Source organism: Pelodiscus sinensis, chromosome 3 (genome assembly GCF_052426305.1).
Source record: "Pelodiscus sinensis isolate ZL-2025 chromosome 3, ASM5242630v1, whole genome shotgun sequence".
In the NCBI taxonomy this organism is placed as follows: domain Eukaryota; kingdom Metazoa; phylum Chordata; order Testudines; family Trionychidae; genus Pelodiscus; species Pelodiscus sinensis.
Window position 1 is genome coordinate 3,159,320 of NC_143054.1, and position 27,732 is coordinate 3,187,051.

At 51.8% G+C, this 27,732-nt stretch overlaps 1 protein-coding gene across 1 annotated transcript in view; it reads right to left on the minus strand.

Annotated features, from left to right (window-relative positions):
* The window catches only part of NUGGC (nuclear GTPase, germinal center associated), a 56,199-nt gene extending 28,865 nt beyond the window's left edge, over window positions 1-27,334 (minus strand). The window contains exons 1-10 of the mRNA XM_075925945.2: window positions 26,640-27,334; window positions 24,571-24,731; window positions 13,389-13,487; window positions 12,795-12,900; window positions 11,754-11,976; window positions 9,180-9,380; window positions 7,451-7,672; window positions 6,668-6,843; window positions 3,716-3,734; window positions 2,589-2,678 (exon numbers count right to left, since the gene is read on the minus strand). Of these exons, the coding sequence (XP_075782060.2) occupies window positions 2,589-2,678; window positions 3,716-3,734; window positions 6,668-6,843; window positions 7,451-7,672; window positions 9,180-9,380; window positions 11,754-11,976; window positions 12,795-12,900; window positions 13,389-13,487; window positions 24,571-24,598 (1,164 nt within the window). The 5' untranslated portion in view covers window positions 24,599-24,731; window positions 26,640-27,334. The remainder of the gene's footprint in view (window positions 1-2,588; window positions 2,679-3,715; window positions 3,735-6,667; window positions 6,844-7,450; window positions 7,673-9,179; window positions 9,381-11,753; window positions 11,977-12,794; window positions 12,901-13,388; window positions 13,488-24,570; window positions 24,732-26,639) is intronic.
* Between the last annotated feature and the right edge of the window lie 398 nt (window positions 27,335-27,732).

Sequence of the window (27,732 nt, forward strand, 5' to 3'; positions counted from 1 at the left end):
GAGGGGGAGGGCTGGGGGGCATCAGGTGGGCGGCTCAATCCGTGCCAGGTGCAGGGTCTGCTGGCTGGGTGCTGGCAGGCTTGCACCTCGCACGGGCACCGTAGCCAGCCCATACCCCTGTAAGGAGTCCGGGGCCGGGAGGGGGACAGACGAGTTTCCCTGGGCTAGCCTCCCACTAGTTCGAATTAAGGGTCTACACAGCCCTTAATTCGAACTAGTAAATTCGAACTAGGCTTAATCCTCGTGGAATGAGGTTTACCTAGTTCGAACTAAGCGCTCCGCTAGTTCGAATTAAATTTGAACTAGCGGAGCACTAGTGTAGCGCCTATGAAAGTTAGTTTGAACTAACGTCTGTTAGTTCGAACTAACTTTGTAGTGTAGACATACCCTGAGGAAGGTGTGGGGAAGTAGCCATGGGGTCCTGGAGCTGTCTCCTAGCAGGTGTCCCAGAGCCCTAGGCTGGAACACGGAGTAGCGGGGGGCCCGGGTTCCCCCCAACACCCACCTCCCCATTTCCACTCGGAGAAACGGACTCTGGAGCTTGATCCCTGTTATACCCTACACTCACCAAGGATGCAAAGAGCTCAACAAACGGCAAACTACAGCCCCGGGAATGGGGCCTACAACTGCAGACTGTTGGGAGCCGCTGAGGCAAGCAAATCCGCCAAATTCCTTAGCCACGTAGAATTTATCCGGGCACTACCAGGGACAGATACTGTAGGGAAATGGTGGGCGGCCTGTGGCCCATCGGGTTCCTACGTGTGGCCCATGAAGCATTTTGTTACCACTGCCCACACACAGGGATGTCAGATTCTAGTCTTTTCCATCCGCATTGTTTTTTTCCTACCAGTGTTAGGCTACGTCTAGACTGCAGGCCTCTTCCAAAAATACTTCTTCGGAACGAGAGTATCCATACAGCGCACTGAAAAATCGATCTGCTTTTTTGACAGATAGCGTCCACACGGAATGGACACTATCTCACATGTGAGCTGTGATTACTTTGGGCAGAATGGCCACCAGGGCACCTGTGCTTTTTCCTCTTTCCTCTTCTTGAGAAAGAACTCCCTCTTCCCCGTCCACACACACCTTTTTCCAAAAGAGCTCTTTGGGAAAAAGGTTTCTTCCTTGTAGAAAGAGAGTTACCAACACCGGAAAACCCCTCTGTTCTTTGATTTACTTTCAGAAGAACGCGATTGCAGTGTGGCCGTAACTCAGGTTGTTGGAAAAACAGCCATTTTACCGACAAAATTCTGAAGTGTAACATACCCTTACTAAAGTGACATGCACAAAGCCAGGGCACAGGAAGCGAGGGGCATGCTGATGGCACACGACATTGACTGTGTGAGTCACATGCTCCCTCGGCCTCCAATCACTGAGCTGCTACAGTTCAGTCAGCACCTCTGCAAGTTTGATGCTCTCAAGCGCAGTGAGCAAAGCTGGCCTATCCCGGGAGACCGTCTGGGTTACAACCATCTTGCGGAACATTGAGATGAAGGAGGGTCACTCATGCAGCCCACTCACTAGCCAGCATACCCATGGCAGGTCTAAAAGCTTGGCTGAGTCATATTGGAGCAGCTTTCTTATGTCAATACATTGATCCCAATTCTGCCTACATTTGCATGGGGTATAACGGCCTTTGATAGGGTGTCTGGACCCTGCCCTATTGGTGGTGGTGTGGTGCTCTGGGGTGTGCACACGCCGCGATGGCGGCGCTGCAACACCTGTTCCCAGGTGGCAGGGCTGAATCTGGCGGCCACCGGGACCCAGGGGGAACGCCTCCTGCCGAGGAGCCCAGCACAAGATAGGGCATATAAAGAGGCCCGGGCCGAAGGCGGGGGTGGGGAGGAAGGAGAAAGCCAGGTGGGGAGAACTGAGGAGGGGACGGAGGAGAGGGTCCGCCTTGAACCCGGCTTCAGCGCTGGCAGGGGGACAGAACCCCCACTTCCTCCAAACCCCTGGACTGACTATAGACACAGCCTCCCTGGCAGGTACCACCGGATTCTGAGCTATGGGAGAGCCTGACCAGGTGTAGCAACTACCCCATGACGAAGGCAGTGCAGGTCTGAAAGGGCAGAGCCGAAGTGGAGACGCGGAAGACCTAGTGGCAAATATTGCGACTGGGCAACTGGCACAGTGCAGTGGAATGGGGAGGTACCTGACGGACTCACATGACCCCTAAGGATCGGGGGAGGTAGGAAGCGACTCAGGACAGGGCTGTTGGTCCCGGAAGGGGTTGGCATGTTTCAGCTAGGGACCCCACCATGTCCTGGCAGTGGGGAATATCTCTGCCTTCAGGGTCCTGGGTTGGGGCCCGGAGGTGAGGGAGGGCCCGAGCTCCCCTACCTCTCTTGAAGACAAGTCCACACGGCAGACAGAATTAGCCTCAGGACTTTGGGGGACTAACGGAACTGGTCTGGGAAGTTTGGGGACAAAGGGAAGGGAGCTGGGTTTTTTGGGTGCAGAGGTCTCGGGGATCCCCGGGGATGTGACTTACGATACGGACCCCTTAGGGGGTACCAGGACCCCTCACACCACCCTATCCTGTAGTCATGCAACGGAAACCAGAGCATTTGGGGTTCTAACTTTACCTGGAGCTTCTCCTTCATTTTGCTGCCCTTCTCCAGTTTCACCGTTGTGTTCCTTTCTATAATGGCGTCGTGTTCATTTCTTATGGGTTTCTACGCATGGAAAGACATTAGAGCTATTGAAGGTAGTTCCAAAACTTGCCAAAATTCTCCAGTAGATGTGAAGGCCAACAGGGACCATCTAAGCTGCCTTCCAACCTTACTCAAGGCAAAGAACCTCACCCAGGAATTTCAAGAAGCTTTGTGAGGTATTTGGGCACTACTGGGATTATGGGAATAAAGGGTGGATTCCACTCAGTTTTGTTGTCAACGTTGCTCAGCTTCTGAAGTTCTAACCTCTTGCATTCCTCAGGGCTGCCATGTATGTGGACAGCCATGTATGTGGACAGCCCTGCTGCCCCAGTTGTACAGATGGAGAAGCCATGGCACAGAGGTTAAGTGGCTTTCTCAAGGACACACATAGAGTCTGTTGCAGAGATGGGATGCGCTCAGAGGAGTTCTTGGATCTCACACCACTGCATCAGGGCCTCTCAGGATATTTACCTGGTTCTAGCTGATGATCAACCTCCTTCCTGAGGTACAAATGCCAATAGTTCTTGTAATTGTATCCTGACTATGAGCTATGCTCTCTCTTTCTTACCTACACAAAGCAAGTGAGGGACTCCCATGTGTGGGGTGAGCAGGTGACACCTAGACAGGATCCAAGGATGCTATAAATGCCTAATATTTTTTCAAAATTTAATCCTATAGCTCCTCTTACAGTGAGCAGGACTTGCTGTTATTCGACCAGCATTCCCTGTAAACTGAGCAATTGGCAGGAGAGAGTCAAATGCCTCCTAGCTAATTAGCAGAGCACCCACAGCCTCCCACAACTGGCACCACGTGTTTCAATTTGCTGGTGCACATCTGGGCATGATTTGGTGCATACAACAAAATGTATTACATGCGTGAATTTCAAATAGAGGGAACATTGCCTAGGACTGATAATATGAGGGGGTGTAACATTTGTCTTCAAAAGACAAACCATGTAGCTCTCATTTTTGTTCATAGAAAGTATTCTCTCTCTCTCTCTCTCTCTATCTTTTTTTTAAAAGATTATAACTTTTTTTTTAAGGTTTCCAAATACTCACGTTTTTCACTTTCCTTTCCCTGGAAAAAAAAGATACAAAGGACACATTAACCATGTTCAGCAAACTTCAAAACCCCTGTCCTGTCTCTTGCACATACAGGTGAGCAGCAGGATCTGTGAGGTGACAATGCCCAGTCTGTAAAGTGCATAGGCAGACTGGATTAAACCCAAAGTCCTTCTAGCCCCGCATCTCTGTCTCCGGCGTTGGCCAGCACCAGATGCTCTAGGGGAAGATCCAAGATTTTCTCTGGAGGACGACAACAGACTTGTGGAACGACCTGCTACTTCTCAACCCCCTGTGACACACATGCCCATGGAGCAATTTGTGTCAGGCCTGACATACTTGCTGCACCTAACACACCGTCATCCTATACACTCAAAAGGCAACAGGAAATATCTCACTGGAAAACTCATAACTCACTGATCATTAATGTTCTTGCCTTCAAGGTTGCTTGGTGTTCGTTTTTTGACCGGAACACTTCTCCAATTATATTGGATGAACATAATTTGTTAGGGGAAGTCAACATAGTTTCTGTAAAGGGAAATCTTGCCTTACTAATCTGCTGGAATTCTTTGAGGGGGTCAACAAACGTGGACATTTCCAGAGAGCCTTTGGCAAGGTCCCTCACTAAAGGCTCTTAAGTAAAGTAAGTTATCATGGGATAAGAGGGAGGGTCCTCTCATGGACTGATAACGGGTTAAAAGACAGGAAACAAAGGGTAGGACTAAATGTTCGGTTTTCAAAGTGGAGAGAGGTAACTAGTGGGGTCCCTCAAGGATATGTCCTTGGACCAGTCCTATTCAACTTATTTATAAGTGACCTGGAGAAAGGGGTGAACAGTGAGGTGGCAAAATTTGCAGATGATTCCAAACTGCTCGGGATAGTTAAGACCCAAGCAGACTGTGAAGAAGTATGTAGGGTCAGCCCACAAAGACCACTGCAGGTGGGCAAAAAAGTCAGAGGGCTGGAGAAACAAGCTCTCTCCAGACAAAGGAAAGAGGGCAACACCTCATACTAGGTGTGGCACGATGCCAGGAATTCTTTGTTTATATCTGAGGTTGCAGGAAGAGCTCATTGGCGTTGCAAAAATCACAGGGGAGGAGAAGATAGTCTGGCGCCTACACCAGACAGTCTGGCAGCCACGTGGGGCTGGGACAGGATCTTTATCTGTGTCCATATTACAGGAGATTGTAACTTGCTGAGGCTGAATCTTACAAGTGTAGTTTTGCCAGACTTTCTGTCTGGACCCCTCAACTAAGCTCACTCAAAATCTCCCTTTGTTGGATTAGATAGCCTGTCTTCCTTGGTATCGAAACCATCCCAGTGCACGGACTGAACTGAAGGGGGCATTAACACCAGCCAGGAGAACAAGCTGCTGTTCCTGTCTCTTTAAAGGAGCTGAAAATGTTCCTTGGCTCCTCCCCTCTCCTGCCAGGCCACTCCCCCTTTTCACAACTGTTTCTCAACTATGTGAATGGAGCAGAGGGGAGTGTGGGGCAAATGGGATTAAATTATCTGGTTGCCTTTCCCTTTCCTATTGCCTTCCCAAGCCCTCCACTTTTTTTTTTTTTGGTCCGTTTGCCTCATTTTCTTCCCTTATAGAAAGGCTGGAGGGTGCTAGTGTTGAGCACTACCACTTGGTATAAGAACTACCAATTATGTGTGTCCTAGGCCCTGTAGTGCCTGCTACTGGCGAATCTCCAGTAGCCCAAGTGTTGCTTTTGGAACAAGAGGATCAGAGTTCTATCCCAGCTATTGCTGTGAAGTTCTGAGTGGCCACAGGTGATCTTTGCGAAGTTCTGTGCCGCAAGAGATGTGAGACATTACTCTGAAAAGGAAAGCTGTGGCCGATTTCAGCTATTTCGGTTTGCCAGAGGGGCTACGTCTACATTGGCATGATTTTCCGGAAATGCTTATAACGGAAAAGTTTTCCGTTAAAAGTATTTTCGGAAAAAGCACATCTAGATTGGCAGGATGATTTTCTGGAAAAGCACTTTTTGCAGAAAAGCGTCCGTGCCAATCTAGACGTGCTTTTCCGCAAAAAAGCCCCGATCGCCATTTTCGCTATCGGGGCTTTTTTGTGGAAAAGAAATCTCTGCTGTCTACACTGGCCCTTTTCCAGAACAGTTTTCCGGAAATGGACTTTTGCCCGAACGGGAGCAGCATAGTTTTTCCGGAAAAGCACTGATGATTTTACATTAGATCGTTAGTGCTTTTCCGGAAATTCAAGGGGCCAGTGTAAACAGCTGGCAAGTTATTCCGGAAAAGCGGCTGATTTTCCAGAATAAGTGGCCAGTGTAGACACAGCCAGGATGTTTCAGTCTAAAACAATTCAACCTGTGGCTTTGAGTGGATTTCTTTGTGTAACCTGGGCCTACAGAGCAGTGACTTAGGTACGTCTAGATTGCCAGCTTCTTTTGAAAGAGCTTTTTTTGAAAGAGAGCATGTAACCCTCTAAACCGGATTGAAAAAGTGATCTGCTTTTTTGAAAGAGTGTGTCCAGACTGCAGGATGCTCTCTCGAAAGCCCTGATTGCTATTCACAGAATGGCCACCAAGGCACCTGTGCTTTTTTCGATTGCCTCTTCTTTTGAAAAATATTCCTGTTTGTGTTCACACTTGCCTTTTTTCAAAAGAGCTCTTTCGAAAAAGGCGTTCTTCCTTGTAATTTGAGGTTTACCAAAGTTGAAAAAAACCCTCCATTTGCAGTGTGGATGTAGGAGAATTTTTTTTTTTTAAAGGGCAGGGTTTTTTTCGAAAAAAACCCCAATGCCATCAAGACATACCCTTCTGGTGTGAGCAGTAGAGGCTTTTCTGGCTTCTCGCTTGCGTGCAGCCCCCACCTGACTTTAATGTGGGACAGCAGCCCCCAGCCCAAAAAAGGTTCCCATCCCTGCACTAAAGGAAGGCCTCTCACAATCCCCTGAAGTCTGGTGATGATTTATGGCCCTACTTCAAGTATTCCTTCAGATGCAGGTTATCCGACTGTGTGACCACCAGGGCCAGGTCCTGGCACATCCCGCCTTGGCATGCTTTGATGCCCTCTGCCAGCAGCTGTTCATGGCCTTTCTCCCCCAGAACCCGTCTGATGTCGCTGATCACCCAGATGACTGAACATTTTTTGATGCTCTTAAGGAGAGAGAGAGAGAGAGAGAGAGAGAGAGAGAGAGAGAATGGGATGATTGAGTTGGGCTGGGTCCTGCTTTGGGCAGGAGGCTGGATTTGATGACTCGTGAGGTCTTTGCCAGCCCTGGGTTCTATGACTCTATATCTGGAAGCAGGCAGGCAGCCGGGCTCCATCCTGCCCCATGCAGAGCACCCACAATTCCCTGATGGCTGCAGGGGCAGTCTTTGCAGGACTGTGCCAGCAACTGGCAGGCTCACGTCCCTAATTCAAGCCCCTCAGCTGTGCCTCGGCACTAGGTGGAGGTTCCCGGTGGGACCCTGGGATGGCCTTCAATGATACAGGAATCCAGGAGCAGCCACGGAGCCAGGCTGGGACATGTCGCTGACTAATATCCGGGGCTCAGCCTCTGAATATGGTCCAGCTGCTGCTTCCGTCCCCCCTCCCCTATGCCTTCCCTAGGCCACAAAGTACCCTGCCCCCTTCCGAGTGTTCCTCTGTATGACCCTGGGCCAGTCCCATTCAACCCAATGCTGAAATTCTCGCCAGCCAAGTCAATGGTTCAGCATCCTTCCTCTCCTCCACCCCCTCCCGCCAGAGCTGGGAAGTCACCTCTTTCCACATGTCGTCCCGTTTGCTGTTGTAATCCCCCGTCCCGGGAATATCCACAAACACGACGCCTTCTGGAATCACGTCCGACTTCGGGATCTTCACTTCCACGTACTTGACCAGCGGCCAGAGTCGATCCAGGGCTTTCTCCGCATCCGAGCCTGGCTCCTCCTCGCCTCTTTGAGACCGGACATAAGGGTCCAGTTTTTCAGAGAGTTTTTCCACCTGAGGCACAATACATGAACCAAACTCAGTCCCTGTTTGGGGCTGGGACCTCCTAGCCCTCTGCAAACAGTATTTAATTGTATGACTTGTACTTCTCTAGTCCAGAACTCTCTGGTCTGGCAACCTCCATGGTCCGGCAGGATTTGAGTGAGCTAGATGTCCACTTACCATGGGTGTGGCCAAGTTTCCTGCAGCCCCACAAAGTTTGTTTGCACCCCCAGGCCTGGCTCTCAGTGCTCTGCGCTGTTACAACGTCTTCAAAGGACCAAGACAGCCATAGAAGGGTTGGTCATGCCGCTAGGCAATATTGACTTCCCGTGGTTTGACAAATTCTCTGGCTCGATACCGGTCTGATCCCAAGGATGCCAGATCAGAGGGGTTCAATCTGTACTCCCTTCCACCCAGCAGTGGGGTGAGATTTTAGGGCTCATTCCCTACCATTTTTTGCAAATGGATGTTGCCAATAATCTTAGTTTCTTATCCATTTGTAGCGTGGTGTTATGATTAATCAATGTGTTCTATTGCATAGATTCCCTGGATATTAATTAACATTAATATGTAGAATTATAAAAGTATAAAACTGATTGGCATTTTAAACACTCATGTGTTAGACAGAAGATAGATTCATAGAGGTTCGGTCCATCGATGGTTGTCAGCCAGGATGGGTAGGAATGGTGTCCCCAGCCTCTGTTAGTCTGGAGGTGTGTGACAGGGGAGGGATCACGCGAGGATTCCCAGTTCAGTTCCCTCCCTCTGAGACACCTGGCATTGGCCACTGTGGGCAGACAGGACCATGGGTGAGATGGACCTTTGGCCTGACCCCAACTGGCCACTCTCATGCCCTTAGTAAAAAAGAGGGCTGATGCTTTTATACACATGCACAAAGTGTAAGTAAAATCAAAATCCCATTGTAAAAAGGCTCAGAGGGGTGGTTGTGTTAGTCTGCAAATTTAAAAACCAGTGGTCATTGGAGACTAAGAAAGACATGTTGCATCGTGAGCTTTCGTGGGAAAAACCCACTTCCTCAGATGAACATGAGCATTCCCAGCCAATGGGGAAATGGACCATCTGTACCTGTGAAGGGGCAGGTAAATATACCGGCAGCCGCCCTGCAGGGGCTAATCCTGGTGACCTGGCGTCGTTTTATTGCCCACTTGATCTAGAAAATCAGACTACATCAGTGACACTCAAACTAAGGCTCTTGAATTGCAAATGGTATTTTAACGTGTCTCCTGCAGCTCTCAGTAACAAAATGCCTTAAATTAAACCAGTGAGGAGGCTTTTTCTGTGTTATCAGCCAGTTTTACTGTGTTAGTAACCAAATGACTCAATATAACCTTGGAGCTATATCGCTATGGTAAATGAATAATGAATCCACATGGCTGGGGCTCTTTGGGGGGGCGGGAATTGCTAATTTGGCTCCCGCGCCCTTGACGTCTTAGTATCATTGGACTAGAAGGTCACCGTTGTGTTCTGGGTGGGAATTTACGGACACGACCTCTCTCACCTGTTCATCCTCGAGGACCACACACCGCAAGGGAGGTATCTGTATCAGTGGCTCTGCCTTCAGCAGGTCTTTGTAAGGCCTGGTCTCCGCATCTTTCCCGTAGAGGACTCGGAGCTTTTGGCGAGCTTCATCGACATCGCTGTCCTTCTCATCAGGATTGCCTACAACCTCCACCAGATTCTTCAGCTCCTCCTGCCACTCCTGCCAGGAGAGAGCAAGGCAAAGGGACCGTTGTTGTCTTGGGCACGTCCCCCACCCCCCACTCTGGAACTTTGTGTGCAGAAAGTGGGGGCCCACAAGAGACCTTAAAAAATACTTTGCCTCTAGAGGCTTCTGCTTTTAAAAAAGTCCCCAAGATCACAGAGTCCCTTTCTTCTGGAACATGGGATGAAAGCACTTGGACCTTTGTCCCCCCAAGCTTTTTTACAAGAGAGCTTATATATAAAACTGCAACTGCTGATAGCTGACCCCTCAGGCGATGCCTAGACTGCAGCACTTTTGCAGGATACCTCCGGTATCCTGGAAGAGCAATGCCACGACTAAGGAACATGTCCACTTTTTCAGAAAAATTTCCAAAAAAATGGACGTGTTCTTTCACCATCCCTGTCAACTTCATTTTACGGTATAGATGCACCAAATTTTGGAAAAGCCTCATAAGAACATAAGAACATAAGAACGGCCATACTGGGTCAGACCAAAGGTCCATCTAGCCCAGTATCCTGTCTTCCGACAGTGGCCAGCACCAGGTGCCCCAGAGAGGGTGGACCGAAGACAATGATTAAGCGATTTGTCTCCTGCCATCCTTCTCCAGCCTCTGACAGAGGCCAAGGACACCATTTTATCCCCTGGCTAATAGCCTTTTATGGACCTAACCTCCATGAAATTATCTAGCTTCTCATTAAACTCTGCTATAGTCCTAGCCTTCACAGCCTCCTCTGGCAAGGAGTTCCACAGGTTGACTACACGCTGTGTGAAGAAGAACTTTCTTTTATTAGTTTTAAACCTGCTACCCATTAATTTCATTTGGTGTCCTCTAGTTCTTCTATTATGGGAACTAATAAACAACTTTTCTTTATCTGCCCTCTCCACACCACTCATGATTTTATAGACCTCTATCATATCCTCCCTCAGTCTCCTCTTTTCTAAACTGAAAAGTCCCAGTTGCTTTAACGTCTCCTCATATGGGATCTGTTCCAAACCCCTAATCATTTTAGTTGCCCTTTTCTGAACCCTTTCCAAGGCCAAAATATCTTTTTTGAGGTGAGGAGACCACATCTGTACACAGTATTCAAGATGTGGGCATACCATAGTTTTATACAGGGGCAGTAAGGGATAGCTCAGTGGTTTGAGCATTGGACTGTTAAACCCATGGTTGTGAGTTCAATCCTTGCAGAGACCATTTGGGGCAAAAATTCATTAGGGAGGGTACTTGGTCCTGCTGAGAAGGCAGGGGCCTGGACTCAATGACCTTTCAAGATCTCTTCCAGTTCTAGGACATAGGCAATCTCCATTATTAATTAAACCATAACTTTAAGAAAAAGTGATTTTATGAACAAAACTACAAGGTATCCTTGGTAAAACAGACGTGGTTACAAGGGGTTTTGAAGCAACCGAGAAAAGCACAAATTAAAACACAGAGAATTTCATCCCTGAGATACAGCTTAAAGTTGCAGTGTATGGGGGAGGGGGCACAGTGAGTTACCACAGAGAAGTTTAATCAAACAACAAAACAAAGAAAATAACCTGATCTTGTCTAAATAGACATTCCCTGTCTACGCACATATCCATGCTACAAGGTCCAGTCCGTTTCTTTGTAGGCATGGTAGCTCTGTCTGGTTCAATTCATCTTGTTTCCCCAGCTCCCGGGTTAAACTCACCCAACGGAAAACAGAAGGCAGGTATCTCTTCCATTCAAATCTCAATGCTTTCTTCTCATTGGTTCTCCTGGCTCCTTGCTAGCTACCGGGGTTTAACCCTTTGGGTACTGAACGTGGGGAGTGTTCAGAAAAGGACAGCACCCCTCCTATCCATCACAGCATGTGTGGGACAGGAGAATGGGAGGAGGGCAAGTAGCCCCAGCAGTGCTGCGAGCTCAGACAGCATGGGATTGGTGTGACAGCATTGCAGTCCAAGGGACGCAGGAGCTTTGTGCGGAGCAGAGAGAGCTGGGAAGTGACTCAGTGCCGGAGGAGCAGGTATGGGGAGCAATAGCGCAGGAGTAGCTGGAACAGTTCCCTGACTTCTGCGTCAGATGAACCAGCAGCGTGTGGTTCAGGGAGCGGGAATCCCTTCTGGCCACCGACAGGCCAGGCAGGGAGGGCCTGGTTCTCCTCTTAGAAGGCCTCCCTTCCTGCGTGTTCCTTCTTTGCTTGGAGCCCTTGGCAATGTGGGGGTGGGGTTTAAGGCAAACTGCAGCCAGCAGGGCCCTGCAGAGCCAGGCAGATGCAGACCCCACACCCTTCCCGATTCAGCCCCCATGGGCCAGTGCGACCCTGTGACAGGTCTGTGGTTCCACACCTGTCCGCCCAGAAATCAAGCCCCTGTTCCTGTGCCCTGCGTCCGCGCTCAACTTGCCTCTTCTGAAAGAAGGTGAATCTTCGCCTCATAGTTTTGGCCCCGGCCGCTGCTGACTTGCACCATGCAGGAGGTACAGGCTTGGTACCCCGACGTCGGCAGGAAGAGCTGATGCTCGATAATGGCATTGAGCAGGGAGGTCTTCCCGGTCCCGGTGTTTCCTAAGAGCCCGATGCAGATGGGGTCCAAGGAAGAGCTTTCTTTCAAGGTAGTGAGGCGGTCCCTGTTAGAGGAAGAGAGAGGGAGGGGGTTAGGCAGGTTCATGTAATTGGGAAGCCTGATGCCTGCCTGGTCTCACAAATAAACCCCTTGGAAGTGAGTGGAAAAACCCTTTTCTCCCCTGCCCTTAGCTGATTTCAGTCAACGTAGGGTTGGGCTCCTCTGCTGCTATGGTCGACAGGAACGACAGGTGAGTTTTCCCACCGTCCTCCAGGACACGAGGGTTCGAGCAGCTGCCGCTGGCGAGGTCGCTACATGCCCGGGATACACCAGATCTACGTGGGGCGGCACGGACATGTCAGCGCAATTGTGAGTCCTGGTCTCGCCATCGCAATCCCAGGCTTACAGCGCCGCATGGACACACAAGAGCAGGTTTCCACACACAGGGTCTCTGGAAGTGTGGGTCCCTCACACCCCGGTTTGCATGGAGCTTACACTCCCTCCCCCGGTACTCCTTCTTCTCCCCGGGCCGTCTCTTCAGCGGGTAGGGCTCTGAGAAGGTATCTGCAGGGGTATTTTCCAGGGGCCATACAGGGCTGGGGGGGGGGAGGAGTGAGCTGTACGTTCATGGGGGACATCCCATATTGGAGGGGTTCTTATGCTTCCCTCCGAAGTGGCTGCAGCTGTCAAGGACAACACTGGGCTGGAGGGGCCGTGGTCTGACCCAGCCTGACCGTTCCTATGCTCCTGGCTAGAGCCAGGCCTGCAGGCGGTGTTCAGAGCCCAGCGTAGAGCAGGTGAGCTGAGCACTCTGGGAGCAGGGGCTGGGAGGGGGGTCTAAATCCCTTCGTCTTCCCGAGAGGAATCAGGCGGCTGACTCACTTGAGATATTTCAGTCCATCCCACATGTTGCCCTCGGGCAGAAACTTGTACAGCTTCTCGTACATGTTGTTCAGAAGTCCCTTGGCCTCCGCCTCCAGGGTCTCGTCTGGAAGAAGGACACAGTGACGTCAGAGCACCTCAGCCCTCGCTCGGGAGCCAGGTCCCGGCTGAGCAGCGAGCAGGGTTGCGCCGCCCCTGGGGGCTCCAGAAAAGGGCAGCGGCTGGCGAGCCCTCTGAGTCAGTCCCCCCACATGGGGCAAGGGTGCACACCACCCCCAAGTCCCCATGTACTGACTCCGGTGGGGAAGGTTGGAGCCCTGGGCTGCTTGCTTTCCCCACACCCCCCCCCCCATTCTCTGGCTGAGGCTGGGCACCCCCCTCGCTCATGTGCAGATGGGGGCTGCCCCTCCCTGTCCTCATGCTCTTGGGCTGTGAGGGGAAAGGCTGAAGCCGTGCACTGCCCAGGTGGCTTGCTCCATAGTGCTGGGGCCCTTTGCTCCCATGGGGCCCTGAGCTGCAGGGGCAGGGCGTTCCTGGTCCATCCTGGGGGTTGCTATGCACTGTGGGCAAGCACAGGTGGGTTCTTATACTTACAGATGCTCACGGATGTGTCACCCGCTGGGAATGTCCCAGGTCCATCCTCCGTCTTCTTCTTCTTGGCAAGGGGTTCGTTGGTATCTTCCCACCGCTCACCTTGTAAGATGAAAGGGGCCACCTCATTAGCGCACTTACACCTGAGATGGGCACCAGCCCCAAGTCTCACTAAAAAATAACCTGGGATTCAATCAAAGTGGCAACAGGAGATGCTGAGCCACGTGTGGGTGTCAATCCACAACTGTCATTTGCATGACAATTCTGCCAGCAGCTGAGACTGCACTAGACGCTGTACACACGTGAAAAGAAGAGTTTACTTACCTCGTAACTGTAGTTCTTTGAGATGTGTTGCTCATGTCCTTTCCAATCAGGTGTCTGTGTGCAGTGTGCACAGATCTTGGAACTTTTTCTCTCAGCAGTATCCATAGGGCCAGCCAGCTTGCTTTGTCGACAGAACTGGATGTAGTCTAGGTGCTCTTTGTCGACAGAAGCTTTGTTGACAGTATCTGTCGACAAAAGCCTGTAGTCTAGACGTACCCTGAGAGATGACGTGGCAAGGCCCTGGTGTCTGAGCTATAGTAGATAGTCTAATATCAGGGGAATGTTGGCTGAAATCGGGTCGATGCTCCTTTGTTGTGTCCACAGCGCAAATCTTTTCCAGTTAGCTTCATAAAGGGCCCTCGTAGATGGTTTTCTACTTTCCAGTAAGACCCTTTGGACTTCCTGAGAGCAGCCTTGGAAAGCCATTCAGGTTCCAAGCTGCAAGGAGGAGGGCTCCCAAGTTCGGATGGCAGAGAATCCCTTGCCCTAGATCTTGCATGATGAGATTCGAGACTATAGGTAGTCGCACCGGGTCCACTATTGATAGTTCCCTCAGCGTGGAGAACCAGTGTTGGCAGGGCCACATCGGTGCTATCATGATAATCCTTGCCCTGAAATACCTGACCCTGACTAGAGTGTCCTGTATCAGTGGGAAGGGAGGGAATGCATACAGTAGGTGATTGGGCCAGAATGAATCTTGTTCCAGAACATTAAAAATAAACTGGGGGGAGGGAGCTTTCTGGTTGGACAGTTTAAAAGTATGTGCTGCTTCTGATTGGACAGACCGGTGCGGGTTGTGGGGTGCTTCGGATTGGACAGACCAAAAGATGTGTCGACACTGCTTCTCTGATTGGGCAGATCAACCAATTGGTCAGCCTGGGTGGGTGAGAAGGCTCACAACAAGGGGCGGATATAGGGCAGGGTGAACGGGGCGGCCGCCCCAGGCCCTGCGCTTCAAAAAGCCTTGCGCATGCACCATGGCAAAGGGGGGGCCCCGTGAAATTATGCTGCCCAGGGCCCAGCAAAACGGTCATCTGCCCCTGCTCACAACCAGTAGCATTTCCTAGGGACCAAGGATGGGTGAGAATGGTCTGTTCTCTGCAGCTTTCTTTAACCCCAGCAAACCTGTATTTTTAGCCTCTCCCCTTATCTTCACTGCCGCTAGTGTTTTTCTTTCCTCCCTTTAATCCTGTTTCTTTTCTCTGTCTGGTGCTAGCTTCGCTCTCTTTCTTCTCTCTCCTTCTGTGGTGATAGCTCTCCTTTTAGCCAGATAAGCCTGCCACGTTTATTTCATTTCCCACCTTTCGCTCCTCCCGCCCCCAATTTCTCTCTCTGATGTTAGCTTTTTCTTCAGCTTCTCTCTCTCCCCCCCCCCCACCTTTCCATCTCGTATTTTTAGTATCTCCCCCTTTTCTTCAGCTTCCCTTTTCTCCTATTTCTTTTATTTCTCTGGTGCTAGCTTTCCTGTTTCTATCTCTTTTTAGCCAAATAAGCCTTGCCATGCTTATTCCATTTTCCCCATTTTTTCTCTCACTTTCCCCTTTTTTCTCTCTTCCCAATTTCTCTGATGCTAACTTTTTCTTCAGCTTCTCTCTCCCCCCTTTCCTTTTTGTATTTCTAGCATCTCCCCTTTTTCTTCAGCTTCCCTTTTCTCCTGTTTCTTTTCTGTCTCTGTTGCTAGCTTTTCCTGGTTTCTCTTTCTTTTTAGCCAGATAAGCCTGCCACTCTTATTCCATTTTTTCTCCTCTTTTCTTCTATTTCTTTTCTCTCTCTGGCTATGTCTAGACTGCAGGCTTCTTTCGAAAGAGGCTCTTTCGAAAGCATCTTTCGAAAGAGCCTCTTTCGAAAGAGAGCGTCTAGACTGCACGGAGAAATTTCGAAAAAGCGGCTTGCTTTTTCTAAAGAAAGCATCCAGTGAGTCTGGATGCTCTCTTTCGAAGAAGCCCTATTTACATTGAAGAACGCCTTCTTTCAAAAGAGGAACTTTCGAAAGAAGGCGTTCTTCCTCGTGAAATGAGGTTTACCGCCATCGAAAGAAAAGCCGCGTTCTTTCGAAGTAATTTCGAAAGAACGCGGCTTGAGTCTGGACGCAGGGGAAGTTTTCTCGAAAAAAGGCTACTTTTTTCGAAAAAACCCCTGAGTCTGGACACAGCTTCTGATGCTAGCTTTTTCTTTGGTTTCTCTCTTAGGGTATGTCTACACTACAAAGCTAATTCGAACTAACAGACATTAATTTGATTAACTTTAATAGGCGCTACACATACAAACCGCTAGTTCGAACTTAATTCGAACTAGTGGACCGCTTAATTCGAACTAGGTAAACCTCATTCTACGAGGACTAATGCCTAGTTTGAATTAAGTAGTTCGAATTAAGGGCTGTGTAGCCACTTAATTCAAACTAGTGGGAAGCTAGCTCTCCCCAGCTTGCCCTGGTGGCCACTCTGGGCACCACCAGGGAAACTCGTATGGCCCCCTCCCGGCCCCGGAGCCCTACGGTGCCCTACGGTGCCCGTGCCAGGTGCAAGTCTGCCAGCATCCAGCCAGCAGACCCTGCACCTGGCACGGCACAAGCCAGCCACTCCAAGCCAGGACTGCTTTGCAAGTGGGGAACCCCTGAGAACTGTCTGTCCGGGGTGGGGGTCGGGTCCCTTTAAGCACAGCCCTCGGCTAGCCTGAGACAGCAGCTCCACACTCTAAGTCCTAATATGATGCCCTGCCAGCACTGCTTCCGGCCATCCTTAACCTCGGTTCAGGGTCCACTCAATGTGGACATGCTAGTTCGAATTAGCAAAATGCTAATTCGAACTAGTTTTTAAATCTAGATGCGCTAATTCGAATTAGCTTAGTTCGAATTAACTTCGAACTAAGTTAGTGTGAATTAGTGCTGTAGTGTAGACATACCCTTATTCCATTTTTCCTTGATTTCTCTATCTGCTATTTCTTTTCTTTTTAGACGGATAAGCCTGCCACTCTTATTCCGGTTTTTTTCTTTGCTTTTCTTTCTTTCTTTCTTTTCTCTGGTGCTAGCATTTCTCTCTCTTTAACCTGCCATGCTTTTTCCACTTTCCCCCTTTTTTGCTCTTTCTTTTCTTTTTAGACAGATAAGCCTGGCCTGGAAAACATGTGTCCAACATGGCGCCGTCCCATGATCTTGGAAGCCTCATGGTGCAGGGGCATCATGGGAAGGGGGCGGACTTAAGAGGCATCATGGGTAGGGGTAGGGCAGGAGGCATCATGAGAAGGGGTCGGGGCACTTGTCAAAATTGTATGGTGATGAAAGCTATTGAGGTATTAACTACTGGTATTTGCCAAGAGGATGTCCACCATTGGGGCAGCCTCCTCTTGTACTTCCTCCACCTTCACCAACAAGTTTGTCGCTAGCCTTCTCAGCAGGTCTTGTTGTGCCCTTGCATCCATCGACGGTAATGATGGGGCTGGATCAGCTAAGGACCTCATCAAGAGAGAATGACGAGGAGTCCCTTGGGATGGGCTGGTCCTCCATCGGCTCGTCCATCTGTGGCCCTGGCTGTGATGGAGGGCTACCTGCATGGGCTCAGGTTGGGGGAATCTGGTTGCCCCATCGCCCTTCATGACCAGGGATCTAGAGATAATCATGACTTATCCATCTCAGACACGGGGGCTCTATGGAGGGGTGTTGCCAATGGGGGGCTCCCTTGTCTTGATGACCCCGAGACAAATACCTCACGGGGTGGCCCTTAGACTTGATGGTAGGCCCCCAGGGCCATTGTTAAGAAGGCCAGGTATACTATTAGGCAGGGTTGGCACAAACTGCCCAGTGGCATGAACGGGACCGGTGCGTTGACCTTGATCTGTAGAAAGACTTCAGGGACTCTGCATCAGAGTCTGATGAATATTCTGAGGCTGACCATGGGGGACATCTGACTCTCGTTCCCTCTGATGCTGGGCCAGAGCCCACGATTTCCCTCTGAGTGCCATGACCAGTGCGGGAGGTAAAAAGGTCTGTGCTGGTGCTGTGGTGCCATCTTGTGGTGCCGTCTGTATGCCCAGACAGTCTGGTGCCGACAAGGGCAGAACATTTGGTGTCCCTGATGCTGTCCATATTGGTGGGACCGGTGTCAAAGATGGCATCGGTGTCGGCCGGTCTGATAATGGTACCAGTGCCGCCATCAGTGGTGCCGAAATCAGTGTCGGTACTGGTGCCAGCAGTGGTGCCATGATTGGTGCCAGCATTGGTGCGGGAGTCGGTGCCAGCATCAGCGCCAGCCATGGTACCGTGATTGGCACCTGGACCAGTAAAACTGTCGGTGCTGGGGTCAGCACGGGGGTTAGTGCAACAGCCCATAGCGGCACCAGTGCCGGGGTCGGTGCCAGAGTCAGTGCCGGGGCCCGAGCCATTGCCTGTAAATGGACCAGTGCCATGATGGGTACCGTGGACGTGGCTGGCGCCGGCACTCCTGGTGCTGTAGTAACCATTGATGGGTGTCCATGCGCCCAGGAGGCTGATGTTGCAGTGGTCATCTGTAGCCCCGGTACCGGTAAAGGTGGCAGGGATGTCATTGGTGCTGCTGATTGCGCTGACCAATGTACCATCGACCTGCTCAGTACCAGTACGGAGAAGGATGATGGCTCCGGGGCGGTTCGCTCTATCACATTGCACGCCACGTGAAACATCTCCAGGGTCCACGGTCTCAGATCCCACAGGGCTTCCTTGGCTTTACCCATTACGGGAACATTCCCATGTCCAGACTCTGCACGTGTCTGGCTCAGAGTCTTTGTGGCCAAGTATCCCTCCTTCGGGCACACTTTGCGGCCTGTTCTGTGGGGGGAACGTCCCTTCCCTTTCTTGGGTCTCCTCTGAGAAGGAGATTATGAACAATGCCGAGAAAGCTTAGTCTTAAGTAGAAGCCTTCCACACCAAGGAAGGGGCACGGCGCACCAACTGGGCCTCTTCTGGTGCTGGCGGTTGGAAAGTGGTCTCCATGAGAAGACTCTTCAACCTAGAGTTTCTCTCTCTTCTTGTCCGTGGTTTAAAATTCCTACAAATCCTACAGGCTTGCATGCAATGTGCCTCACCCAAGCACTTTAGGCAGGAGTCGTGCAGATCTCTGCAGGGCATGGATTTCAGACAGGACACACAAGGCTTGAATCCGTGTGGCCCTGGCATCCCCTCCCCAGCCAGGGAGAGGTGAGGAAGAGGAACAAAGTCCTCTTAACACTAGCTACATACACTCTAAGGGTATGTCTACACTACCACCCTAGTTCGCACTAGGGCGGTTAATGTAGTCATACGGAGTGTAACGATGTAGTCATACGAGGTGTAACGATCGTTCGGAAAAGCACTCCTAGTCCGAACTATCTAGTCCGTGCCGCGTGTAGCCGCGGGCACGGAGTCCACACTAGCGGACATTTAAAAATGGCGGCGCCCGGCAATATGCTAATGAAGCCCGGGAAATTCAAATCCCGGGCTTCATTTGCAACTCCATATGACTACATTAACCACCCTAGCGCGAACTAGGGTGGTAGTGTAGACATACCCTAACTACTATACTTAAGAACTTTACAAACTACAGTAAAACTCCAATAGTCTGGCATCCAATTGTCCGGCACTTCCGATACTCCAGCATCAAAATGTCAAACGCTCCCATCCAGCTGATTAAAAAGCTGGCCGCTCAGCGCACATGCCGGCTGTACTGGGAACAAACATAAGGTGGGGGGGGGGGGCGGGGAAAGTCGGGTTACAGCATGGAGAAGAGCGTTTTGCATCAGCGAAGGGGAAAGGACAGGGAGGGGAGGGAGTTCAGATCCCGGCCAGCTGTCAAGCCATGCAGCTGTGCCAGGACCTCCCGATACTTCAGCATATCTGATAATCCGGCACCACCTAGGTCCCAAAGGTGCCGGATTATCGGAAGTCTATTGTAACCAGGAGCTAACTACTAGACTGAAGGAACAGTACAAGCTAAGGGAAGACTAAAGGTCTAATATGCTCCAGTTGCCACATGGGCAGTAAGAAGGAACTGAGGGTATGTCTACACTACAAAGTTATTTCGAACTAACAGACGTTAGTTCGAATTAACTTAGATAGGTGCTACACTAGCAAACCGCTAGTTCGAACTTAATTCGAACTAGCGGAGCGCTTAATTTGAACTAGGTAAACCTCATTCCACGAGGACTAACGCCTAGTTCGAATTAACTAGTTCGAATTAAGGGCTGTGTAGCCACTTAATTCGAACTAGTGGGAGGCTAGCCCTCCCCAGCTTGCCCTGGTGGCCACTCTGGGCACCACCAGGGGAACTTGTCTGCCCCCCTCCCGGCCCCAGAGCCCTTAAAGGGGCATGGGCTGCCTACGGTGCCCGTGCCAGGTGCAAGCCTGCCAGCACCCAGCCAGCAGACCCTGCACCTGGCACGGCACGAGCCAGCCACCTGCTGCCACCCAACCCTCCCCCTCTTCCCAGGACCAGGCTGGCGGCTCCCGGGAGCCTGCCCGGGGCCGCAAGAGGTGGGCGCCCACCTGGTCTAGTGCGGACATCGTGGACCTCATCGAGGTTTGGGGGGAAGCCTCCAACATCCATGACCTCCACACTAGGCACAGGAAAGTGGCTGTCTAGGGCAGGATAGCTGCCAGCCTGGCCACCCAGGAGCAGGTTTGCATGAAAATCAAGGTGGTCGAGTGAGACCCCGACCCTGAGCTTAGAACATAAAAACATAAGAACAGCCATACTGGGTCAGATCAAATGTCCATCTAGCCCAGTAGCTTGTCTGCCGACAACGGCCAACACTAGGTACCCTGGAGGGGATGGACCGAAAATAATGACCAAACCATTTGTCTCGTGCCATCCATCTCCAGCCTTCCACAGACAGAGGCCAGGGACACCGTTCCTACCCCCTGGCTAATACCACTCCATGGACCCAACCTCCATGACTTTATCTAACTTCTCTTTAAACTCTGTTCTGGTTCTAGCCTTCACAGCCTCCTGCAGCAAGGAGTTCCACAGGTTGACTATTTGCTTTGTGAAGAACAACTTTATGTTATTAGTCTGAAGCCTGCTACCCATTCTTTTCATTTGGTGTCCTCTAGTCCTTCTATTATGGGAACTAATGAAGAACTTTTCTTTATGCACCCTCTCCACCCCACTCATGCTTTTCTAGACCTCTATCATATCCCCCCTCAGTCTCCTCTTTTCTAAGTTGAAAAGTCCCAGTCTCTTTAGCCTCTCTTCATATGGGACCTGTTCCAAACCCCTGATCATTGTAGTTGCCCTTCCCTCTCCCACCCTCTCTCTTCCCCTCTCCCACCTCCTTTTCCCAGTCTCCCTGAGTTTTGTTCAATAAAGAGAGTTTCTATTTTTGAACACATGTGTCCTTTACTTTGTACATCAGGAAGGGGGGCTAGGGAGGGGTAAGTGGAAGGAGGTCAGGGAGGAATGGGGTACGAGCCCCCGATGGGGAGGGCTGGGCTGGCTCTGCGGGCTCCTCAGGGTGGAAGCTCTCCTGCAGCCCCCCGATTGCTCCCCGATTGACCTCCCCAGATGGCAGCCTGCGGCAAGTGCAGCCGGGCTGATAGCCGAGTGTTGTGATGTGCCGAGTGTGGGCACTCAGGGCACTCCAAGCCAGGACTGCTTTGCAAGTGGGGAACCCCTGAGAACTGTCTGTCCGGGGTGGGGGTCTGGTCCCTTTAAGCACAGCCTTCGGCTAGCCTGAGACAGCAGCTCCACGCTCTAAGTTCTCATCTGATGCCCTGCCTGCACTGCTTCCGGCCAGCCTTAACCCCGGTTCAGGGTCCACTCAGTGTGGACATGCTAGTTCGAATTAGCAAAATGCTAATTTAAACTAGTTTTTAGTTCTAGATGCGCTAATTCGAATTAAGTTAGTTCAAATTAGTGCTGTCGTGTAGACATACCTTAGGGACTGGAGGGGCCAACAGAGGCATATATGCACCGTTATACCAGCACCACTCCATGGGGCTTCCTGGATGGTCCTATGGATACTGCTGAGGGAAAAAGCTCCGAGATCTGTACATGCGGCGCGCACACACCTGATTGGAGTGGACATGAGCAAGCACTAGAAGGAGACCCTGGCCTTAGTTTATTCATGCTGCACTTTTCACCAGCGAGGGGCCCGACTGGCTCAAAACCTGATTTGGGCCCACACGCGACATGGTTAATTCTCAGAAACCAGGCGTCACCCCGGCCAGCTCTCTCGGCACAGACAGCCACAGCCCCATGGGCCCCCTGGAGGGGAGCAAACCAGCCAGGAGGGGCCTGCGGGGAGCATCCTGAGATGCCCTGAGGGAACCAGGGGCAGTTACAGAGGGACCAGCGAGGGGGGGAGGAGCAGCCTGGAATGGGGGGAGGAATTGTTGGAGCTCAGACATTGCCCCTCCCCCCAGTCACACAGAGAGCAACGACGAGCCCTGGCTTGGGCAGTTCCTGACAGCCCCAGGAGAAGAACATCAGAGTGGCCAGACGGGGTCAGACCAAATGTCCATCCAGCCCAGGGCCCTGTCTGCCCACAGCAGCCAGTGCCAGGTGCCCCGGAGGGAGTGACCAGAACAGGGAATCAGCCAGTGATCCCGACCCCTGAGAAACAGAGGCTAGGGACACTATCCCTACCCATGGTAGCCCATAAGTATTAATGGACCCAACCTCCATGGATTTATCTAGCTTTTTTTTTTAACCCTACTAAAGTCCTGGCCTTCACCACATCCTCTGGCAGGGAGTTCCACAGGTTGGCTGTGCACTGTGTGAAGAAAATCTTCCTTGAGTTTGTTTTAAATCTGCTGCCTATTCATTTCACTTGGTGACACTCATTCTTGTGTTATGGCAGCAAGTCCTGCAGGGCGACTACAGCCAGGCTATGGAGGCTTTTCCAGTCCAGTCCAGTTCTGAGGCACAGCCCTGCCTGAGGTGTGCCCGGCCCAGCCTGTACCTCACAACCAGCAGGGGAGGTCAGTGCTCAGAGAAGGCATGCTCGTGTCTGGTGACCTGGTGGGGACGGGGGAGGAATAGCCACTCCCCCAAATGAGCGCTTGGCTGGTACGTTCAGCTGGTACGTTCAGCCACCAGGGAAGTGAGGCTCCCTCACTCAGTCATGTTTATTGGAGAAACATCGAGGGTGTGTCTAGACTACCTAGTTTTGTTGACAAAAGTGGACTTTTGTCGACAAAACAATACCAGCGTCTACACTACCGCGGAGTTCTGTCGACATAACGTCGACAGAACTCCGCGGTTTTGTCGACGCTGGTATACCTCATTTTACGAGGCATAACACTTTCTGTCGACAGAACTCTGTCGACAGAAGGTGTTATTGCATGTAACACTGCGTCCAGACTACGGAGTTCTGTCGACAAAGCGGCTTGCTTTGTCCACAGAACTCCATGTGTCTGGACGCAAATTGTCGACGGAAGTTTTGTCGACAGTATCTGTCGACAAAACTTCCGTCGACAAAACGCAGTAGTCTAGACGTACCCCTACTAGTGACCTTTGGAAGCAAGGTCCCCTTTGTGGGTGAAGTTTCGGGACTCACTCAAAGCGGGGGAAAGGGGTCTGGACACTGAGTGGGAATGCGTGTGGAACTCTGAGTGATGCTAGAACCCCTGGGGGGAGGGGCTTCACCATCCTCACCCCCCCACCACCACCTTCTGCAACTATCAACCTCCCTCCCTCATGGAAGAGACTATTACAAAACAAAACAAAGCGAAAAAGAGTCCAGCACCCTTTAAACATGTGTTACGCCCTGGGTAAATAGCACAGTGCATAGTTTTCACCTGGGTGTAAGGAATGCTTCAGTACATTTAAAAAACCCTCAGTTCCTTAGTAACCTGCTAACAAGCTTCCTCCCATATTTGCATGCAAATATGCTTCACCAAGCCCAGAGGCGCTGGGGCTATGAAACCCACCTTTTTCAGGAAGCTAAGTGTGGCTTACTAGACAGGGTGTTTTTCTGTGAGCCCTCTTTTTAGTTATTTAAGGCTAAAACTATGATCCCTGGGGTTATGTTAACTATTGGGAATCTATCCTATAATTGGGTAGGTGCACGCCACCTCTCTGATGGATCTGATCTATGTAAGGCCCGGTCTACACAGCTGGAGGAAATTGATGCAAGATGCACAACCCCAGGTAGGGGAATGGTGTAGCTAATGTCAATGCACCTTGCATGGATTTTCTGAGGCACCCCCACATCGGGAAGTCAACTGCAGAAACTCTGTCATCGACTTCCCTTAGCGTGAGGAGTACTGCGGTCGACAGGGGAGCTCTCAGCGTTTGATTTAGTGGGTCTTTACTAGACCCACTGAATGGAACTCCAGAAGATCAATCGCCAGAGCGTCAGTCCTCAGGTAAGTGGAGGCCTGGCCTGAGAGGAGCAGCTGGGGAGGAGGCACTGTGAGGAGAGGGCCAGGCGCTCTGGAAATGCCTCTGCCCTCGTCTCCAGGGATGTCGCTCACAAGGAAAGGTAATCGGCAGGCAGCCCTAATCACAGAGCGTTCTGAATAGCCTGTAGGAAAGGCCCTATTGGAGTAGCCTCACAAGGTAGATCCTGGGGAGGGAAGACACTGGGAGTTCCTAGTGCCCCACAGGTGGGAAATCTCACCCAGCCTCAGCACTTCATTTGTAGCCAAAAGGTGCCCGGGGGGAAGGAATCGGTTTGCATTTGTAGCTGATTCAGCAAACTCAGTGGCCCTGGGGCTGTGAACAGCCAGCTCGCCTTGGAGCCGACTCAGCCTGCTCCCCCAGCGAATGCAGAGGTGGAGAGAGACATGTTACTGCTGGTCCCACTACGGCAAGAGCCCGTTTCGCTCTGCTCCAACCCCAGCTGGGGAGCTCTCCCTGCGCACGCCACGGGGCTCATGGTCAGAGTACAGTTGTGGGGCATCTCCTCTTACCTGAGCACTCCGGCCGGGCGCTCGCCATACTCGCTCACCCGCTCCAAAGTTACAAGCGAGTTCCCGCTGGCGCTGGGTCGTCAGGGCTCTTCCAAAGCGGGGCGGAGTCAGAGCCCAGGGCTGGGAATGACCCTGCAAGGTGCAATGATCACAGCAGCTGCCTGAGGGGGAGAAGGAAGTCAGGCTGCCTTGTGTGACTAACCCGCTGTGTCCGTATCGCCTGCACCCTTTGCTTGTGCCCTTTACACCCTCCACCGCTCCACGGAGGTTTTGGTTTTCTTACGTGGGAGGCTCAGACCATGTCAACCCCAGGAATTTGCAATGCCCCAGCCGGCAGTGAAACCACCCCACTACAACCCTCCATGCAGACACCTAAACCTGACATTTGCAGGGTGCAGTTGACCTGCTGCTGGGAAGGAGGCTGTTTGAGTCCTCCACAAAGGGATTCAGGGCCAAAGTGAATGGGGAGCGCTCCACACTTGCCTAGATAAACATGGGCTAAAGGGCACCCCTGAAAATCGTGGCTTAGGAGGACTTTCACCATTTACATGAGGGTTCAGCCCGGGGCAGCTACCCCAACAGCTGAAAGCAGGGCACACTCCTAACACAGACAGAGCCTGGTACTTTTAAGAGAGTCTGTAATCAGCTGCAATGCTGTTAATACTTAGTAACAGACCAGGCGCCTCACATGCCAGGTACAAGAACCTGACACACTAGTAGAATCCCAGAATACTAGGACTGGAAGGGCCCTCAAGAGCCATCGAGTCCAGTCCCCTGCCCTCAAGGCAGGACCAAGCACTGTCTAGAGCAGGGTTTCCCAACCTATGGGTCGGGACCAAATATGGGTCACCATTACATTTCAGAAGGGTCACCACATGCCTACCCAGCTCTGTGCTTCTACGATTCCATCCTGGGATTCTAGCTGAGCAACTGCACCTGCAGAGGGGTTAGAACCCCAGGGCGGGCAGAGACCTCAGGAGTCATCAAGTCCAGCCCCCTGCCCAAAGCAGGACCAACCCAACTCAATCAGCCCAGCCAGGGCTTGGTCCAGCCGGGAATGAAACACCCCTAGGGACGGAGATTCCCCCCCTCCCTAGGGAACCCGGCCCATCGCTTCCCCACTCGCCTAAGGGAATCGTTTGTCCTAATCTCCAACCTAGACCTCCTCTACTGCTGCTTGAAGAGGATCTGAAGAGGAGGGTCTAGAACTTCTTTTCACCCTTTGTCATAGCACAGAGCACAGGGCCACACAAGGTTGGAATGTCAGTTGATTTAAAACAAACAAGGACACTTCCTGTTTTCCTACCGAACACACACTGGGACCTCCATGGTGACCCCAAAAAAGGATTAAAAATCAAACAGAACAACCGGCAGTTGGGAAGGGAAAGGAGCCCTCGGGCCTCAGGGCAGGTGTGACCTCTGATGGGGTCAGGAAGAATGTGCCCTGCACACAGGTTACTTCCCAGTCTCCACTGTACCGGGGGTTGCCCCTTGCTCTGCTGCAGCGGGGGCTGGCCACGGTCACAGCTGGGAAATGGCCGGATGAACCCTGGACTCATGGCAGCTCCTAGGTTGCTGAATCAGGCCACTAAGTCCTCGTGAAAACACCGACATTTAAGGGGCCTGATTTGCAGAGGAGCCGCACGCACAGAGCTGGCATGGAACCAGGGAATGGTCACGACTGTTAAGTGCCCACACGTGCCCACGGGGAACCTCTGTCAGCGCCATGAAACATCTGCACATGGACAGCAGGAAGAGCCCCAGTCCTATCCCCTGCCCCCACCAACCCAAAAGTAAACGACGCATCACACGGAGTAACGCAGCTCACACAGCCGCAGCTCCCTCTAGGTTGGAGAACAAGCAGCGTGTATTACCAACGCTGTCCTCCTAGCACTGCCGAATGCGCACACATTACCCCGTCAAGGTGTTACGAAAGCACAGAACTCGTGTATTTCCCACACCCCACTGGGGCAAACCAGGAGCGGCCTGAAAGTTTCCATCTCTTCCCAAAACAGATCGGGGGAGGGCACATGGGGGTAGATAGATAGAATGGCAAGGGCCCCACTTACCCAGGCCACCGCTGGGGCAGGCCTCTCGCTCCCAACCCCAGAGTTTGGGGTTTACAGCAGGTCTCTGTGGTAGGAAGCCCGGACGCACCTCCTCCGACTCCCTACCTGTTTCTGTTCTAGTGCTGGTGTGAATGGCTCTGTAACCTTTCGCTCCCTGTCTCTCCCTCACCTCCCTTCCCTCCTCTCACTCTCTCCCCCGGCTTCCCACTGGGGAGGCGTTTAAAGGCCTTCAGCCAGTCAGCCGAGGAGTCAGCTGGCCCCAAGCTCCCTGAGCCAGCTCCCTCCCAGCTGCACCTAACTGTCCTGCAGCTGGCTGCTTCTAGTTTCCCCTTTTCCAGCTGCCTTTCCCCCTCTGCAGCAGCTCTCTGGCCTGCCCCTGCTCCTGCCCCTGTCCCAACAGATAGATAGAGGGGGTGCCTGGGGATAGACAGACAGACAGACCACATTAATTCATACAACCTTCTAACTCTGCCCCTTGCTGGCTGCTGCCTCCTCCTTTCTTTCCCAGAACAGCAGAAATGAAACAAGGTTCCGTTTCATCACAAACACTCTCATTTCTGGGAGCAGGCCACCCCCAGGTACATCTACGTCATCAGTCAAATACCAAACATCACTCGATTGGCTTGGAAGCACGTGAATAAAGAGGAGTCATTCTGCATTTGGGGTCTGGCGTGTCTCTGCGCCTGAGGACACACTGGGGTGGGGTTTCCCAGCCTGGCATCTGCAAAGCAGAGGTTGTGAATCAGGTTTCAAAGAAAGCCGAGAGGGCGTCTCCACAGCAGAGCCCCTGCTGGCAGAGCTGTCCCAGCCTGCCTAGTTGCATCCCGCATGCACGGAAGTTTCTCTGTGGGCAGAACAGCATCACCGCCCCGCACAAAGCCCCCTCAGACGTGAGGACTTTAGAGCCAGAAGGGCCCGCTTCTTCCTCCCCACCCTCCCCCACACGCCAAGGGATGCTGAGGCCTCCGCACCTGTGGTGCTGGGAGACAGTTGGGCCGGCAAGACTCCCAACCCTGAGCCCTGAGCTTCTCCTCCCTCTTCCTCCTCTTGCCTCAGTCTCATCTCAGTTTCATTTCCCCACCTCCACCCCAGT